We start from the raw sequence: 16166 nt of genomic DNA, 5'->3' as shown, positions 1-16166 counted from the left end.
ACATTTCTATTCAGGGCATGCTCAAGTGTCCCTGGTACAGGATGGAGGCGCATTCTTTATGTTGCAACATCAGCTCCAAAAAAGTTGGAGCGCTGTGTAAAGAGTTAATAAGAACAATGCAATGATTTTCAGGTCTTATAATGGCCCAATTTTATTCACAATAGAACATAAACAACATATCAGAAGTTTAAACATTTTACCATTAACAGAAAAATATTATCTCACTTTGAATTTGATAACAGCAAGACATCTCAAAAAAGTAGGGACAGGGCCCTGTTTACCACTGAGTAGCATTCCCTCTTCTTTTACCAACAGTTTGTAAAAATCTGGGAAGTAAGGAGACCAGTTTCTGGAGTTTTGGGAGAGGAAAGTTGTCCCATTCATATCTGATGCACAATTCTTGCGGCTTTATCACTTACTGTCCACTGGAGAGATAGCACAGAGGAAAGTTTATTATGTATTTTCCATTCAGAAGGCAGTCTAGACACACATTGCTATTTCAAGTAACAGAACACCAGGACAAATTATTGTTGTAGCAAATTATTTTCACTTAGAGGGCACCAAAGAAGGATGTTTGTCCCATTCTGTCCCTAAGACAGCACTCAAGAGGGACAATTTGTCACATTCTGTCCACTTAAAGGGCATCAGCGATGGACATTTGGACATTTTGTCCACACTAAGGGGGCTCAAGAGGGACATTTGATCCATTCTGTCTACTAAGAGGGCACTAAATAGAGATATTTGTTGCATTTTCTCCACACTAAGGGGGCTCCAGAGGGACATTTATCACATTCTGCCAGTTAAAAGGGGAACCAAAGAGGAACATTTGTTTCATTCTGTCTACTTAGAGGGCACTGAATAGGGACCTTTGTTTTATTCTGTCTACTTAGAGGGCACCAAAGAGGGATATCTGTGACATTTTGTCCACACTAAGGGTGCTTAAGAGGGACATTTGACCCATTCGGTCCACTGTAAGGGGGCTCCAGCGGGACATTTGTCCTATTCTGCCCAGTTAGAGGGCACTGAAGAGGGACATTTGTCACATTTTGTCTACTTAAAGGGCACCAAAGAGGGATATCTGTCACATTTTGTCCACTCTAAGGGTGCTAAAGAGGGACATTTGTCCTATTCTGCCCACTTAAAGGGCACTGAAGAAGGATCTTTGTTTTATTCTGTCCACTTAGAGGGCACCTAAGAGGGATATCTGTCACTTTTTGCCCACACTAAGGGGGCTCAAGAGGGACATTTGACCCATTCTGTCTACTAAGAGGGCACTAAAGAGATATTTGTCATATTTTCTCCATACTAAGGGTGCTTCAGAGGGACATTTGTCACATTCTGTCAATTAAGAGGGCACTGAAGAGGGACCTTTGTTTTATTCTGTCCACTTAGAGGGCACCAAAGAGGGGCATTTGCCCCATTTTGTCCACCCTAAGGGTGCTTAAGAGAGACATTTGACCCATTTGGTCCACTTAGAGGGCACCGAAGAGGGACATTTGTGACTTTTTATCTACTCTGAGGGTGCTTTAGAGGGGAATTTGTAAAATTCTGTCCTCTTAGAGAGCACCAAAGAGGGACATTATTCCAAATGTGTCTATACAGAGAGCAGTTTATCAAGTTGTGTCCACTCAGATTACATGAAATTGTACACTTTGTAAAATTTTGTCCATTAAAAAGGGACCAAAGTGGACTGTCAGTGTGTTTATTTATCATAACTGCATATCAAAGGGCTCTGTGGAGCTGATCTTTCAAACACTGGCTTTCAAGTCAACCAGTGTGTTTTCCTGTGAAGAGATAAAATGTCCTTGTCAGCATTTGATATGTTATGTTCTATTGTGAGTATCATTCGGGTTTATGAGATGTGCCAATCATTGCATTCAGTTTTTATCTACACCTTACACAACGCCCCAACTTCTTTGGAATTGGGGTTGTATTACTATTTAAACTATCAGGAGTCTGGAGAGTCTGCTTGAATTTGAACCTTGGATTATTTGCATTTATTCTCCTCTTGTTATCAAAGACTGATCATAGATTTTGTTTGAGTTTTAATGATCAAAGATTTATTTTAAGTTTGTTAGAGCCCATACAAATGACAAAATGAACCCGGCTGCAAAAGCACGCTAGAAACAAAGCAAAAAAAAAAAAGCGACAAACCTTTGGTTTAAACTCTGGTCGTTTATTAGCTGTCCACAAAAGCATGTCATGGAACCACAGAAACTGTAGCACGAGTGTAACATTCCTGTTTGTTGTTATACTCCACCACATCCCTGCTTCTCACACCATGTATAATTTATATTTCATATATATATATTTTGTACAATATACATGTTCTCATCAAAGGAAAAGTAATAGCAAAAGTTTATCCCACCCCCTGTGGATGTGAGTGAATATCCCATGCATGTTTCCACTGCGTCTAGGAGAGATGTTGTTTATTACCAGGAACAAATACGCAGGCAAAGAAACGCTCAGACAAACTAATGGGAGAGTTCAGTGAAGACAAAAGCACATTCTCAACAACATTAAACAAGAAGAGCCATGCGAACCGACACTTACTCTACGGCTTTGACCCACTTTGAATCAAAGCACCAGTACAGGGGCAAGCTAACGTTAGCCTCTAACATTAAGACTAAAAAAACAGATTAAAGTCTTTTGGCTTATTTATATTCTAACACCATATTCAGCTGCTGTTAGGAACACAATAAGACTTCAACTCAAGCTCACTGTCAAATACTTCAGTGAGGCTACAGTAACACTGGCACAGAAAGTGCTTGACATCATTATGAACCTTTTTACCTCAGAGGAAGTAAAAGGGTTTGCATCTTAAAGTTACATTTCACCTTTAAATGGCATGTTTCAATCCAAATATGGGCATGTAGAATGAGTCAGTATAAAGGCCGATACACTGGCAAGGATCAGCCTTAATAAATAAAAACTTAAAGGGTAAAATCTTTGACTTCAAGTCAGAAATTCTGTGTGAAAGTGAGTGAAATACAGGAAAAAAAACACCATGAGATGTCACAAATTACAAGCCTCGGTTCTGAAAAAGTTGGGACATTTTGTAAAATTTGAATAAAAACAAAAAAGTTATTTGCAACGCATTTTAGACTTGAATACACTGCAAAGACAAGACATTTAATGTTCAGACTTAATTGTTTTAGGGTAATATATATACAGTCTGAATTTGATGCCTGCAACATGTTCCAAAAAAGTTGGGACAGGGGCAAGAAGACTAGGAAAGGTGTATAGTCATGTTTTAGGCATGTAGGGTGCCAAGGACTCATCAAGGTCAAGCTCGACGGCATCTTCCAAGGAAGGGTATTCTTGCAACAACAACGTCACGCTTACGTGAAGCCAAATTCTGACATTTGTCTGTCAGATCCTTCTAGAACTCTGTGATATCTTCCAGAAACAAGTCCAGCTGAGACCAAAGGTTCCAGATGTAACAAGACTGTTTTGAAGCATTGCAGGGGACAATTGTGCTCTTTCAGCTCAGTTCAGACTGAACGACAGTGTTGTTGCCTGTGCTTCAGTTTGTGAAGTCGTTCCAGAGTCCAGAGAGGAAGTCTGGTGGCGCCAGTAGCAATGCTGCAAACTGTTAGATGCAAATGCCTGTGAAATAGGAGACATTGTTGTCATGGGCATAAGTGTAAGGCGTGTAGGGTGCCAAGGAATCATCACGGGCCTAATGTACCATAACATGAGGCAGGAGAGAGTGGCCAGAGTCAAGCACAACACATGCTGGCACATGTTTCAAGCTAAGGTTAAACTTCCAGTTAGGGTTAGCATCAAGGCAAAAGTTAAGATAAACATGTGACTGAACTCCCTTTAGCATCAATGACTTAAGTATGTGCAATATGACATGATGACATGACATGATCCTGGCATTATCGGTGGACACTGTGCAATATTATTAATACAAGGTGCAATCTTCTTATGTTTTTAAGTCTTTTATCTTATTTTTTATTCTATGTATGTTATTTAACGTGGGTGTGGATATGAAAGTGAGTGTGTATGCAGCAGTGGGATCCTATTTTAATTTTATTATTTTTATCTATCCAAGATGCACAGAAAAATTTAGTTGTACTTTTTTGTGCAATGACAATAAAAGTTTGAATTGAACTGAACTGGATTGAAGATAGAAAAAGTTAAAAGTCAGCAACCTTACCTTATCACACCTGCTACGTAGACAACATAGATAATGTAGCTATGTGGCAAACATAGCTAAATTTACAGCTAATGAAGCTCTGTTTGCTATAAAGTCTATGTAGATTATGTAGCTAACATAGCTAAATCAAAGCTAATGCAGCCACAATACCTACATAGCTACATAACTAATGTAGCAAATGCTACAGCAAACAAAAGCTATATTAGCTACACCAGCTTATGCTACATGTGCTAAAGCTAGCCCCTTTTTACATGTAGTTATGTGAACAGTGGCTTGCTTTAGCTTTGTTATCTTAAGCTAAATTTTTTGTTGCTACACTGACTTTCAACTTATGTTATCTACATAGGTAGCCAAGCTATGTTAGCTTTAGCGAAAGCTATTGAAGCTGGAAAGAGGCACAGTTTGCATAACTACTTCTTAACCGGTTCTATACATCATTTAACCCTGGATTACACTTTGGACTGTTTTTCTGTTTAAAAATTAAATTCTTAACCCTTTAAAGCCAATTGTAGCAGATCTAATACATTAATTTCTGAGACCTCTGTCCAGTCAACACAATCAGTAACTTCCTTTATAACCTTATGTATACAATCTGATACATGATAAAAATGCCCTCTAGTGGATTATCAATTACCAGAAATACCTGATACATCAAATGTGATATAAAAGAAAAAGTGAAATTTTATGGCAATTTCCCTTTTCTCTGATTTCAATTGTAGGTTTAATAAACATCTCAGTGCCAAAAAGGGATAATTTTTCTAGCCATTATTTGAGATACCAGGCTTTAAAAGATTAAATGTTGTACGGGCAAATTAAGTCCCTTCAGTTCTGACAGATGAGGCATCTCACAGTAGAGGTCTGGGGTAATCTGAGATCTGCAGACTGCAGCTAGATCTCTTCTTGACCTAATAATGGCTACTAAGTCCTCCAAACTAAAGAGGAAAAGGACCACCCAGACTGTTATCAGTGCACAGCTCAAAACGCAGCATCTCTATTGATGTGGGGGTGTATTAGTGCCCATGACATGGGTTACTCGCACATCTGTGAAGGCGCCATGAGTACTGAGCGATACATAAAGGTTTTGCAGCAGCATATGCTTCAATCCAGATTTCTTTTTCAGGGACGCCTCTGATTATTTCAGCAAGACAATACAGCCAGTTACGACTACATGGCTTCACAATAAGATTGCATGCACAAGCCTTGCCAGCATGCAGTCCAAACCTGTCTCCCATTGAAAATGTATGATATGACATCAGAAACCCCGTACTTTTAAGCAACTTAAAATGTACGTCACGCAAGAATGGGAAAAAAAATTCCACCTCAGACCCAAAAGAAGTACAGAGTATTGTTAGAGAAAGAAAGAATATGATGTAACACAATAGTAAACATGCTCCTGTACCAACTTTTTTGGAACATGTTGCAGCCATTAAATTCGCAATGTGGGTCTATTTCCAAAACACAACAAAGTCTATCAGTTTCAACATTAAATATCTTGTATTTTACTGTAATCAGTTGAATACAAGTTCAAAAGGATTTGCAAACCACTGCATCCCATTTTTATTTACATTGTACAAAATGTCCCAGCTTTTTTGGAACCCAGGTTTGTATAAAGAAAATAAGCATTTTCAGTCACTCATTTGTATATGTAATCCATCTTTAAATTCACAATGATACTCTAGCTCCATATCCTGTTGTGTACTGAGGAAATATTGCTTAATTTCATCTTTAAAGCATCTTTTTATATCATCTTTTATACTTTTGTAAAAGAAAATAGCTGTGGAATGTAAAATAAAATATATACTGCTATGTACGTGTGTAGGTAAGAAAATAAACTCCTAGGATAACATCTATAGCTCATTTTCTGTAACTATTTACAGAACTTAAAACCACCTTATCTGTTTCTCTGTTTGGCCCAAACAAATGTTGACATAATTTTGATGTGCTACAATATTTGAAGTCATAAGATTTGAGATTTATGTGAGATTTCAGAGGAAACAACATCACAAAGAATGAGCAGACATTTGCATGGTAAGCCATTGGAAACAAAGAAAAGCATGCTTTTTGGTTTGTTGCTGAGTTGGAGTCATTGCATGCTTTGTAAATAGTCTTTTGTGGCATTATTACATTCATTAAACTTTAGTCTTTGTTTAAATATATGGTGGCTCAGATAACAAGTTAATTGTTTTTCCTAATCATGTTGATTTTATCTCCACTTTTTAGCATTTCTGGCGACTGTGAATCATTTAAACAACAGAGCTGTTGAATAATGGGTGACTGCTTCCTCATTTGGTCCTTTTACAAACAGAGAAGTGTTATCTAACGCACACCAGGTGACACATCGGTGGGAAAATTAAAAAATGCAAAACAAAAGGTGGAATTTTAAACATGTTTTCTTTTTCTTTTTTCCACTGAGTTAATTAGAGACATTTCAGTCCAAGCTTTGGTCTGGCACCAAATTCCCAAAATGAAACAACACGTCTTTGTACTGAAGCTGCAGGGGAGGCAAATCTCACACACCTGAGCCAAATCTCCAAACACCTGAGCCAATTTGCACATAAATAATGTGACAAACAACACTTGGACTTGCTTCTGTTTGATCTGACTCCCTGAAAGCTCCTCCTTATTGCCTGTTAGTTCATTTTCATATCATCCTTTAGTAAAAATTATATTCTCACATTTTCAAATGAAATATTCTTTAACACATGTAAATATATTTTTCAATTTATCCTCTCTAACTACTGGAGGCAGTGCTTTAGATGGAACCCTGCATATTAAGACATACGGACTTTCTTAGATTAACACTGGGGCCTTTTATACGAACGATAATGTACAGCTCATCTTTTACATTATAGTGACTTCTTTCTTATTGCCTTGACTTGGCTTTAAAGATACAATACGCAGAATTCCTGCATGGAAATATCAATATTGACTTAAAAATAGAACATTCCCATGCTATAAAATTTTCAAACTGAGTTCTTCAGTATTGCAAATATTTCCAAAAGTTTTTATAATTGTAACAGGATGTGTCTTGTTATGAAGATTGCTCATATTCATCTCTGTAACATTGTACATGGTATTTCTAGTTAGTTAATGCACTGAAAATGCCATGTCTCTGGTGGATTGTTGTTATTTTTTTTGATGTGTGACACATTTGCACCATGAGCGAAGTTATCCACTGAGCCAGAATTCTTGCCTGCGACTTCAGGCGCTACTAAAGGGCGCATAGCGGGTTCAGCGCTGCCCTGTACTTGTCATATTGTTTAGGTTGAGAGCCACCTGGTAGCAGAATTTTTATCCTGTGCATTTAAAAGGCTTTAAGGATGACACTTCACAGGATGAATAACAACACAGCCAGATAACATCACTGTGCAAATATGGCGACCGACACGTGAATCGATTTGTCACATTTTCTCCAAAATGAAGAAATCTACCCAGAAAACCATTTAACTGCAATAGTGCCAATTTAAACAGTTCTCTGAGTTTATATGATTCTCAAAGGTTCTAAGTGAGATTTACACTTTGGAAAGTATTGACATTCCAACTCCCTTGTGGTGTTAATTTTTACTTTTTCAAGTTTGCCACCTTGTGTTGAACACCTGTGGCAAGGTAGGAAGTCCTCTTGCAATGATGAAGCAAAGAGACAAATATGGAGCTAAGAAATGCTCTTTGATGAGGATCAGCTCACTACCCTTCCCCTTGGCCCATTTCTTTGGGGAGAGACTCAGTGAGTAGCTTCACTCATGGTGCAAAAGTGTCTAACATCAAAAACAACAACAATCTGTACCAACCTATCATAAGCAAACAGATCCCAACAGTGATCACTGTACAACAAGAGACACATATGAAAATATTCAAAACATCAAATGACTTTGCCCAAGGGCATGATGGGCAAACTCTGCCTATATCCCCCAGATTGAAATGCCATTTGGGTGGAGTTTAGCTCTATTCTCTGCAGAGTTGGATTAAAACTGGAAGATCAACACTGAAAATAAGTTAACATCTTTATATGCAGGGCTCCTTGTAAGTATGTGCAGTTTATGTACAAACAAATGATGTGACCCCACTGACCCATGCACTATATTCTCTGGTGTCAGGGGATTTTTTCCCATTCTTATCAATGCAAAACTCAACGGTCATCCAGAATTCTTGTCACCATTGCTACATTCACAACTTTTCAGTTGTCTTAGGCCAGCTACAAACTAAACAAGTTTAGGCTAGAATTTTTGGCCAGTTTTCACCACTTTGAAATGTTTTTTTTGGGGGGGGAACTTTCATAGGAATTTGGGGATTTTTCTTTTTTTTTTTTTTAAGTGTTGGCAATTTCCACCAAAAACCCTGATCAATTATCACTGAATTTTTAGGGAACCAGTTTGGATGTTTGGGGGAATTTGTCAGGAAATTTTCCCCAATTTTTCAAAGAATTTTGGGGAAATGAATCTGCAAAGTTTTGGGAATTTGATTGGAAACTTTGGGTGGAATATGCTTTGAAAATGTGGGAAATTTGCCTGAAATTTTTCAGGAATTTCGTGGAATTTTTGGTCAATGCTTAGGGAATAATTGAGGACATTTTGAGTGTATTTTGAATTTTTTTTTTTTCTTTAACAGATTTTTTTGGTTATGTCTTGAAAATTTGGAGAAATTTAGGTGGATTTTTTATGCTTTGGAACTCTCGGATCATTTTAAAGGGAATTTCCCAAGATTTCCAGAACTTCTAGTGGATATTAAGTTCATACCTGGCCTTACTGACTGAATGACCCCCTTCCAACTAGGCAAAACACACTGAAAATGTATTATGTCTACATGCCTAAATGCATTTGTTGCAGCCATGTTACTGGCTGATAAGATATTGGTGCTAATGTGTAGCTAAATGGGTGTGCCTAATATAGTGATCGGTAACTTATTTTATTTTTATACGTCCATGTAATTTTGTTTTTTCTTCATTAATCATAACAAGACTGTATTTATGTTCTGTATGCCATTTACAGAATTGTAATGCCATACTTTGACTGTAAAGAAAGGTTTACACCAACATTAAGAAAACCAACTGTGCACCATAAATTCTTGGGTATATAGGGCCATGAAGGATTCACCAAATGGATTTTTTGTATTGTGCACTTCAAGGATTCAGCCTTTAAAGAAACATTCCCTTTGTTTGCTCTTGTTTTAGCCACAAAATGTTTACTTGTAATTATTTATTGAAAAATAACTAGAAATATGTCTCTGATAAACTTCATGTAGACACTAAATGTTCATCCAACATCTCTTCCAAGTAATTAAGAAATTGAGCAAAAATTTTCAACAAAAAGTTGCATCTTGTAGTCTACCCTGATCATCTGGAATGTATTAGAAATAGAAAGAAAAAGATCTTCTGATTGAAATTCAAGCTGGAACAATCAACAGTGTACTCAGCCCTAGAGGTCTACAAAGACAGCACACCTACAGAGAAAAACAGAGGAGTCAAACAAACAGATTAAACATGCAACTTTTGCATAAACAGACACATAGAGCGGGAACAAACAGCTCAGGGAGCACATTCAATGAGACCGGTGTCATCAGCCAAGCGAGTGTGGGAGGATACTGTACATCAGATTACAAAAAAGAACGACCAGCACGATGACTTTAGGGACGTATTTACACTTTGCTTTTAAATATCCTTTAAAGAGAAAGTCCCTGCCAATCCAAATCCATCTCCAAAAATCCCACTCGGTCAGTTTTGCAGTGGATAGAAAGTCTTAGTAAGCAGCGTTTTCCCCTCACTTCAACCTTGAGAAAGTGGTCCGTGAAGTAAGATCTGCATAAAAAGCAATAGGGCAGCTCAGTTGAGTAGGTGTCATGCAAAAAGAGTCGACAGTGTTTTTTCGTGGAGTTAATTTCCCAGTTGGACATCCGTGTTTTCAAGCATCTGTCAGCATAGATTTCACTGAGTGGGCCGACTTTAGTTGAATCAGCGCTGCGGTGTCGGCCTCAGTGGAAGTTCCTGTGATCAGTTTGGCCTCTGCACACAGTTGAGAGATAACACAGTGAAACGCGTCCAACAGACAAGTGACAGAATAATAGGAAAGAAGTTCAAATGAGTCCACCTAAAGTCCGTCTCCTGGGGATGCTACTAGTCACTTTAATTGGTTGTATAGGAGGATAATATTTTGGCATGTGTTGTCCATAACGTGATGTTCAATGTAAACCAAAGTCTCATATCGTAGATGATGAGAAAGCTGCTTTTATTGTTAAATTTCTACTCTACCCTTTAAGCCAAAAAAGGTGTACAAGATGTATTTCATGCATTTATCTTATATGAAATACAATAATCACAATTAGGTCTAAGTGATACTGCTGGGTCAAGTCAGTTCTGTTAGTTTGTTTGCAGTTTCTATTGTGGGGTGTTAAATGATAAGTGGGAGCCTTTAAGAGATAAGAGAGTTCCCTCTTCGATTTATGCTAGAATTGATTCATAATGGGGCAGAATTAAAGGGAATCCCTGACGTAAAAAAAATCTAACAGCCCCTCTTCAGGGCCAGGATAAATTGACGAGGTTGTAGCCACTATATTTGCCACTCTTTTTTGTCTTATGTCAAGTAGGAAGCTTAAATGGTTGTAATGTTGTATACCATTGAGTCCACGGTTGTTCATCCTATAATGAAGGCTATCTGATTCCACTTCTTTTCAATAAATGAGAATATCAATAATGGATGTGGGACTTCACGCCATAATTGAAGTCAACAAGTCTATGGATGACTCATTATAGCACTCACAACTGAATCACAGTAGCTAACTCTAGCATTCAGCTCATACTAGTAAACACATTCACTAACCATACTTCTAGCTAGCTAATAGAGCTGCCACTTACAATAGCAACACGTCTGTTCTTAGAAAATATATCTGAAAACTCATTTGGTACACATAGCAAAGCCCAAACAAGTAACGTTAGTAATTGATTCCTGGGTGACATGTTTGTGGGCATTTCTACTAACTAGTGTTATTGCTGGCATGACAGTGAGCTAACAGTAAGCTAACAGTAACAATATACTCAAAACAAAATGACGTATTTGATGAAAACAGATTTTTAAGGTGTTAAAAACTAAGCCACAACAGATAACTTTGCATTTAACCAAGTCCCAGCAAACATTTTTGCCCAAATTTTGCTACCATTAGCTGGCTGACATAACGGTCAATGTTTTAGCTAGCTAACAGTGACAAAATATGTTGGGGTAAAACAATATATTTGATCACTATTAGGGTAGACTCAGCTGAGCTCATGTTAGCATTTTACTAACTCTTCACTGGCATTACCAGTACCTTGCTAACCTATTTGCCTGCTGACACTCAAACACTTTTGAGATACCAACAAGCTAACAATGACAACATTTTTGAAGTAAAACATATTCTATAGACATAAGGTACTGAAATCTTAAGCTACAACATCAAATTTTAGCATTCAACAAATCTGTCACTGACATTCCTGCTAATTTCTAAGCAAATATTCATATTAGCTTTGAACTCTCCCCTTTCAGAATGTATTGTGGAAAATAATGCTAAAAGCAAGGACCTTGATTAAGACCTACCAACTTTGGCTGCTGTTAAACATTAGCATGCAATTAAAAATATTTCGCAATTAATATTTGGTTGAAGTTTTACTCTTTTAGTCGCTATCCAGAGGGACAAATCATAACTCGCTGTTAGCTAACAGTAACAACATACTCAAAGCAAAATGATAAATTTGATAATGACAGATTCTTAAGGTTCTAAAACCTAAGCTAAAACAGCTAACTTCGCATTTAACCAAGTCCCAGCAAACATTTCAACTAACATTAGGCTATGATTAGCTGGCTAACATACCTGTTAATGTGTTAGCAAGCTAACAATAGCAAAATAAGTTGAGGTAAAACAACATATTTCAAGGTAGATGCAGCTGAGCTGCAACAGCCAATGTTAGCATTTATCCAATTCTTAGCTTACGCTAGCTAATTTGTGCTAGCTGATACTCAAAACAATTTTAAGATAAAACGACATGGGACTGACTTAATCTCTTTTAATAACATGACTAGCTAACTGTTACTACATATTTAAAATGTTTCAAGATGATAATGTTGTCAAGAACTTTGTTTAGTACTAACATTAGCTGATGTTACATTGGCCTGCAACGAATTACATTTGGATATTACATTGTAAGGTGACTTTCCACTCTTTCAGTAGATATCTGGAGGGATAACAGGACAAAATTCAAGTTGAAACTATTTCCTAGTTAACATAACTAAGGCAACTAGCTCACAATAAGAAAGCTAGGAATGTATCCCTTTCCAGTTGTATGGTGTAGAATACACTAATGTGGCTAACAGTAGCTACTCTCTTATTTTCATGGGTTTGAATTTGGACACTTGCCCATTCAGATCTTCCCTTTTGTTCATGGGAAATGACGACAGAAGAAAAGACTGTCACACAACAGACCTAGAGATGATGTGACATTAAAACAGCATTTAAGCTTCCACCCCTAAACATGACATAAGAGAAAAACATTGGTTATGGCGTTTAAATGGTCTGTAGGGGGCACTGGTCATATAAAAACGGTGTTACATGGATGCTGTGTGCCTGAATCAGAGGGCCTCTGGGAAACGATGGCGTCAGACCACAGAGCCCTTGGAGGTGGAGAGGTGGATGGAGCGGATTCGCACAGCCAAAGTCTTCTCCAGCTCTAGGAGGATGTCGGAGCAGATGCCCGGGCTGGAGGCGGGGCTCTCGGGTGGAGGAGCTTCGTATAGGAGCTGCTTGAAGCTGTCGAGTTCAATCAGCAGCACCATGTTCTTCAGGAAGTAGCCCTCGATGAATGCTGTGAGCTCGGAGGCACCCAGGAACTACAATGACAAAAAAAATATTAGCTTTCCACCTCCTGTTGGCTGCAGTGGGTGCACAGGCATTACTAATATTATCAACGGGTATTATTAGTGTTGTTGTGTTATTGTTTGAAAATAGATTTTATATACCCACTGTTTCTGCTGCTGTTCTTCATTTTCCTGCTCAAAGTTTCTTTAAAGTTGAGAATTTGTGAAACTGTGGCCGCAAACTAGTAGCTTAATTTTCCTGTCTGCTGTTTACTAATGGGCTGATTGTGCATTGTAGTTTTTCAGATCTTTCTGCTGAAAAGCAGTACCTGCTGAGGCTGAAAATAATGATTAGAATACTAACAGAAGAACAAAACAAGTTTAGATGCAGATCATGACTGTAAGCGAACCCTTTCCAATACTACTTTCTATCTGATTTGATCAATTTTGAGCATTAGCATTTAAGAGAAAGAGCAGCGTTTAATAAGAACACCTTAGAAAAGATAGCGTGGGTGTGGTGATCTTGTTTGTTTATTCATTTCTGATTCCTCATAAAAGACAGCTGATTGAACGCCAGTCCTCATGGTCTCACCCTGGCGTGTTTGTAGAGATCCACGCAGGTCTCGGTGGTGATGTTCTTGGAGCAGATGATCTCACAGTGTCTCTGAAGGGCCTCTAGTTGGAAGAATTTGGCTGCAGACAGGAGCTGCAGGAACAGTACAGCCACACAGAACGAGGATTAGAAATGCTAATACTAGCTCTGTCGCTCAGCAGGCTTTGGGTAAGTCTGTCTTACCTCCATCACTTCAGTGTTGCGTATGTGCAGAGACTCGGTGCCTCCACAGTACAGATACTGCATGACCAGCTGTAACACAGAGAAGGGCTTATGCTCACAGATGCTGCAGGCTTAAAAGCATCAGAGGCTGATAACAATAGTATGCTGGTTTGCTGTTTTTTTGATAATTAGATAGCTCTTACATGGAAAATACAGTACTTGACGTGGCTGATCTCAATACACGTGTTCTCTGCTGCTGGTCTGTTCTGTAGCAGTGACTTGAATCTGGAGGAAACAGAAGGATTTATGGGTTATTTACAGCTGTATATAAAAAGAATGTGCATTTACATAAACACAAATGACATCTTTACCTCTGTGAAGCTGTAAACAGCAAAACTTTATGTGCATAATAAGGTTTCCCTTCCACCAGGAACGTGACGTCAGACATCTCCTTGTTGTTCAAGAAGTGAGGGTCTGAAAGAACAAACAACCAGATCCAATAAAATCTGACTATTTATTTCTCATTAGGTCTCATTAACAGTTAATACAGACCATAAAAACAAAAGATTAAGATGCTGTTGTCCCAAACGACCGTGAGTTAGATTTATCCCTCTGCAGCAGCTCTAGAATATAATAAATTTATGTGATTTGTATTCTAAAATGATGCCAGGTGAAATTCGGTCCAGCCCTTTGAGCTCTGAGTCTGAACATCACGATGAATTAATAATTTATCCTCACAAACAAAAAGCAATCCATTCCTGATTAAATTCAGAACCTGCACTATGAAACACTAGGTGGCACTGCAGCACAGAGAGTCACTGCCTCTTCATGCTCATACTGTGAAAAACATCAGGAAACAACTGGATTTATCACTGACAGTGATTTCTTTATCAGTTTGTGAATTTCTTCTTCTGCACTTTAATTTCCTCTAAAGAACTCTGAGCAACTTACAAGGCCTTACCGCATTGTAATCTGCTGCACAAATGTATTCCAATCTGTTTTATCTCATTTGAAACATGTAAGTTTCTTTCACTTTGACAGATTAAACTAAAAATTCTATCATAAGAGGATTATTCAAAATATAATGACTGTTCAAATTTTCATTGTTAAATGCTGAAATAAAACTACCTTGACTTTCATGAAAAAAAAAAAATGCTTCAGATATGTAATAGTAATCATGAGGATAAAACTACAGAAGCCCTAGAGGTCAACTGCAAAATAAATAAATACATGCAAAAAAGAAAAAAAACATACGGAAACAACTTGAAAAAGACCAATTAGTAAATGAAACATGAAAAAATTTGATTGAATGCAAAAATATTCAACAAACAGCAAAAACATGACAATAAAAAACAAACATTTCTCTAGATGCAAAATGGGTCTTGCTAAAAAAAAGTTTGTTTTTCTATTAAATGAAAAATTCTCCCGAACATAAAATAAATTTTGGAAAAATATCACAAAGTGCAAAAATATTTTGTAAAAAAAAAAAAGCAAAAAGTAATAAAACAAACGTATTTAATAAAACCTCAAAAAAAAGAAAAAATTTAATAAAATGAAACAACAAAACAAATTTTTTTTCAACAAATGAAAAACATATTTGAAGTGCAAAAAACATGTTATAAAAACTGTAAAACACATAAAATAAATTAGAAAAATGTTTAATAAACCTTCCCAAACATTTCTTACAAAACTCATTTAAAAAAAGAAATATCAATTTCCAAAAAGAAATAATTCAATAATCATAAATTCACAGACACAAAGACTTCTGTCAATATGCCAAATATTTCATGAAAACATTTTAATGTGTAATAACCCTTCCCTCTATTTTTTTTTACAAAATGCAAAGGAAAAACTTTTCAAATGCATTTACACCTAACATAAAAAAACAAATATTTTTCTGATTTTGTAAAAAAAAAATTAAATAAAATGCATAATGTTGAATTACCTCACTTCAACATTTATTCCAAAACAAAATAAATTAATTAAATGTTTAAATTATTTAATTGAAAGCATTCAAACATTCCAGTCAAAATATTAAAAAAACATTTCATAAATTGTAAAACTGCTTCCAGAAACTGAAAATATTCAGAGAATTTTGTTTTCTTTTATATTCTTGAGATTAGTGAAATTTATTTGTCCTGTAAGATTTTCTTTTAAATATTTTGTAATTTTTTTTCTTTTTTTTTTTCATTTTCATGTTCTTTTTTTTTTTGCGCCTGTACTTTAGAGCCACCATATAAATCATACCATAACTTTGATTTATGTATAAATCTGCTTTCAAAACCCATCATAAGTATAAAAGAATTAATTGTATTGCTGGAAATTTAAATATTTAAGATTTTTCATTAGAGTCCTCTTGTTTTTGTGTTAAAAATATATAAGAAAAAGACGCAAACATCTAACTTTACTCCTT

General features: G+C 36.7%; 1 protein-coding gene across 3 annotated transcripts in view; it reads right to left on the bottom strand.

Annotated features, from left to right (window-relative positions):
• Positions 1 to 2174: 2174 nt before the first annotated feature.
• The window catches only part of LOC121505440 (ankyrin repeat and BTB/POZ domain-containing protein BTBD11-A), a 358909-nt gene continuing 344917 nt past the window's right edge, over positions 2175 to 16166 (bottom strand). For 2 of the 3 annotated variants that reach the window (XM_041780785.1, XM_041780787.1), the window contains exons 13-17: positions 14125 to 14227; positions 13957 to 14038; positions 13775 to 13843; positions 13571 to 13684; positions 2175 to 13011 (exon numbers count right to left, since the gene is read on the bottom strand). In XM_041780785.1, coding sequence (XP_041636719.1) covers positions 12781 to 13011; positions 13571 to 13684; positions 13775 to 13843; positions 13957 to 14038; positions 14125 to 14227 — 599 coding nt within the window. In that variant the 3' untranslated portion in view covers positions 2175 to 12780. The remainder of the gene's footprint in view (positions 13012 to 13570; positions 13685 to 13774; positions 13844 to 13956; positions 14039 to 14124; positions 14228 to 16166) is intronic. The other variant, XM_041780786.1, reaches the window with a different exon arrangement.

This window comes from Cheilinus undulatus, linkage group 23 (genome assembly GCF_018320785.1).
Source record: "Cheilinus undulatus linkage group 23, ASM1832078v1, whole genome shotgun sequence".
Classification (NCBI taxonomy): Eukaryota; Metazoa; Chordata; class Actinopteri; order Labriformes; family Labridae; genus Cheilinus; species Cheilinus undulatus.
This window is presented reverse-complemented; position numbering and strand designations above follow the sequence as displayed.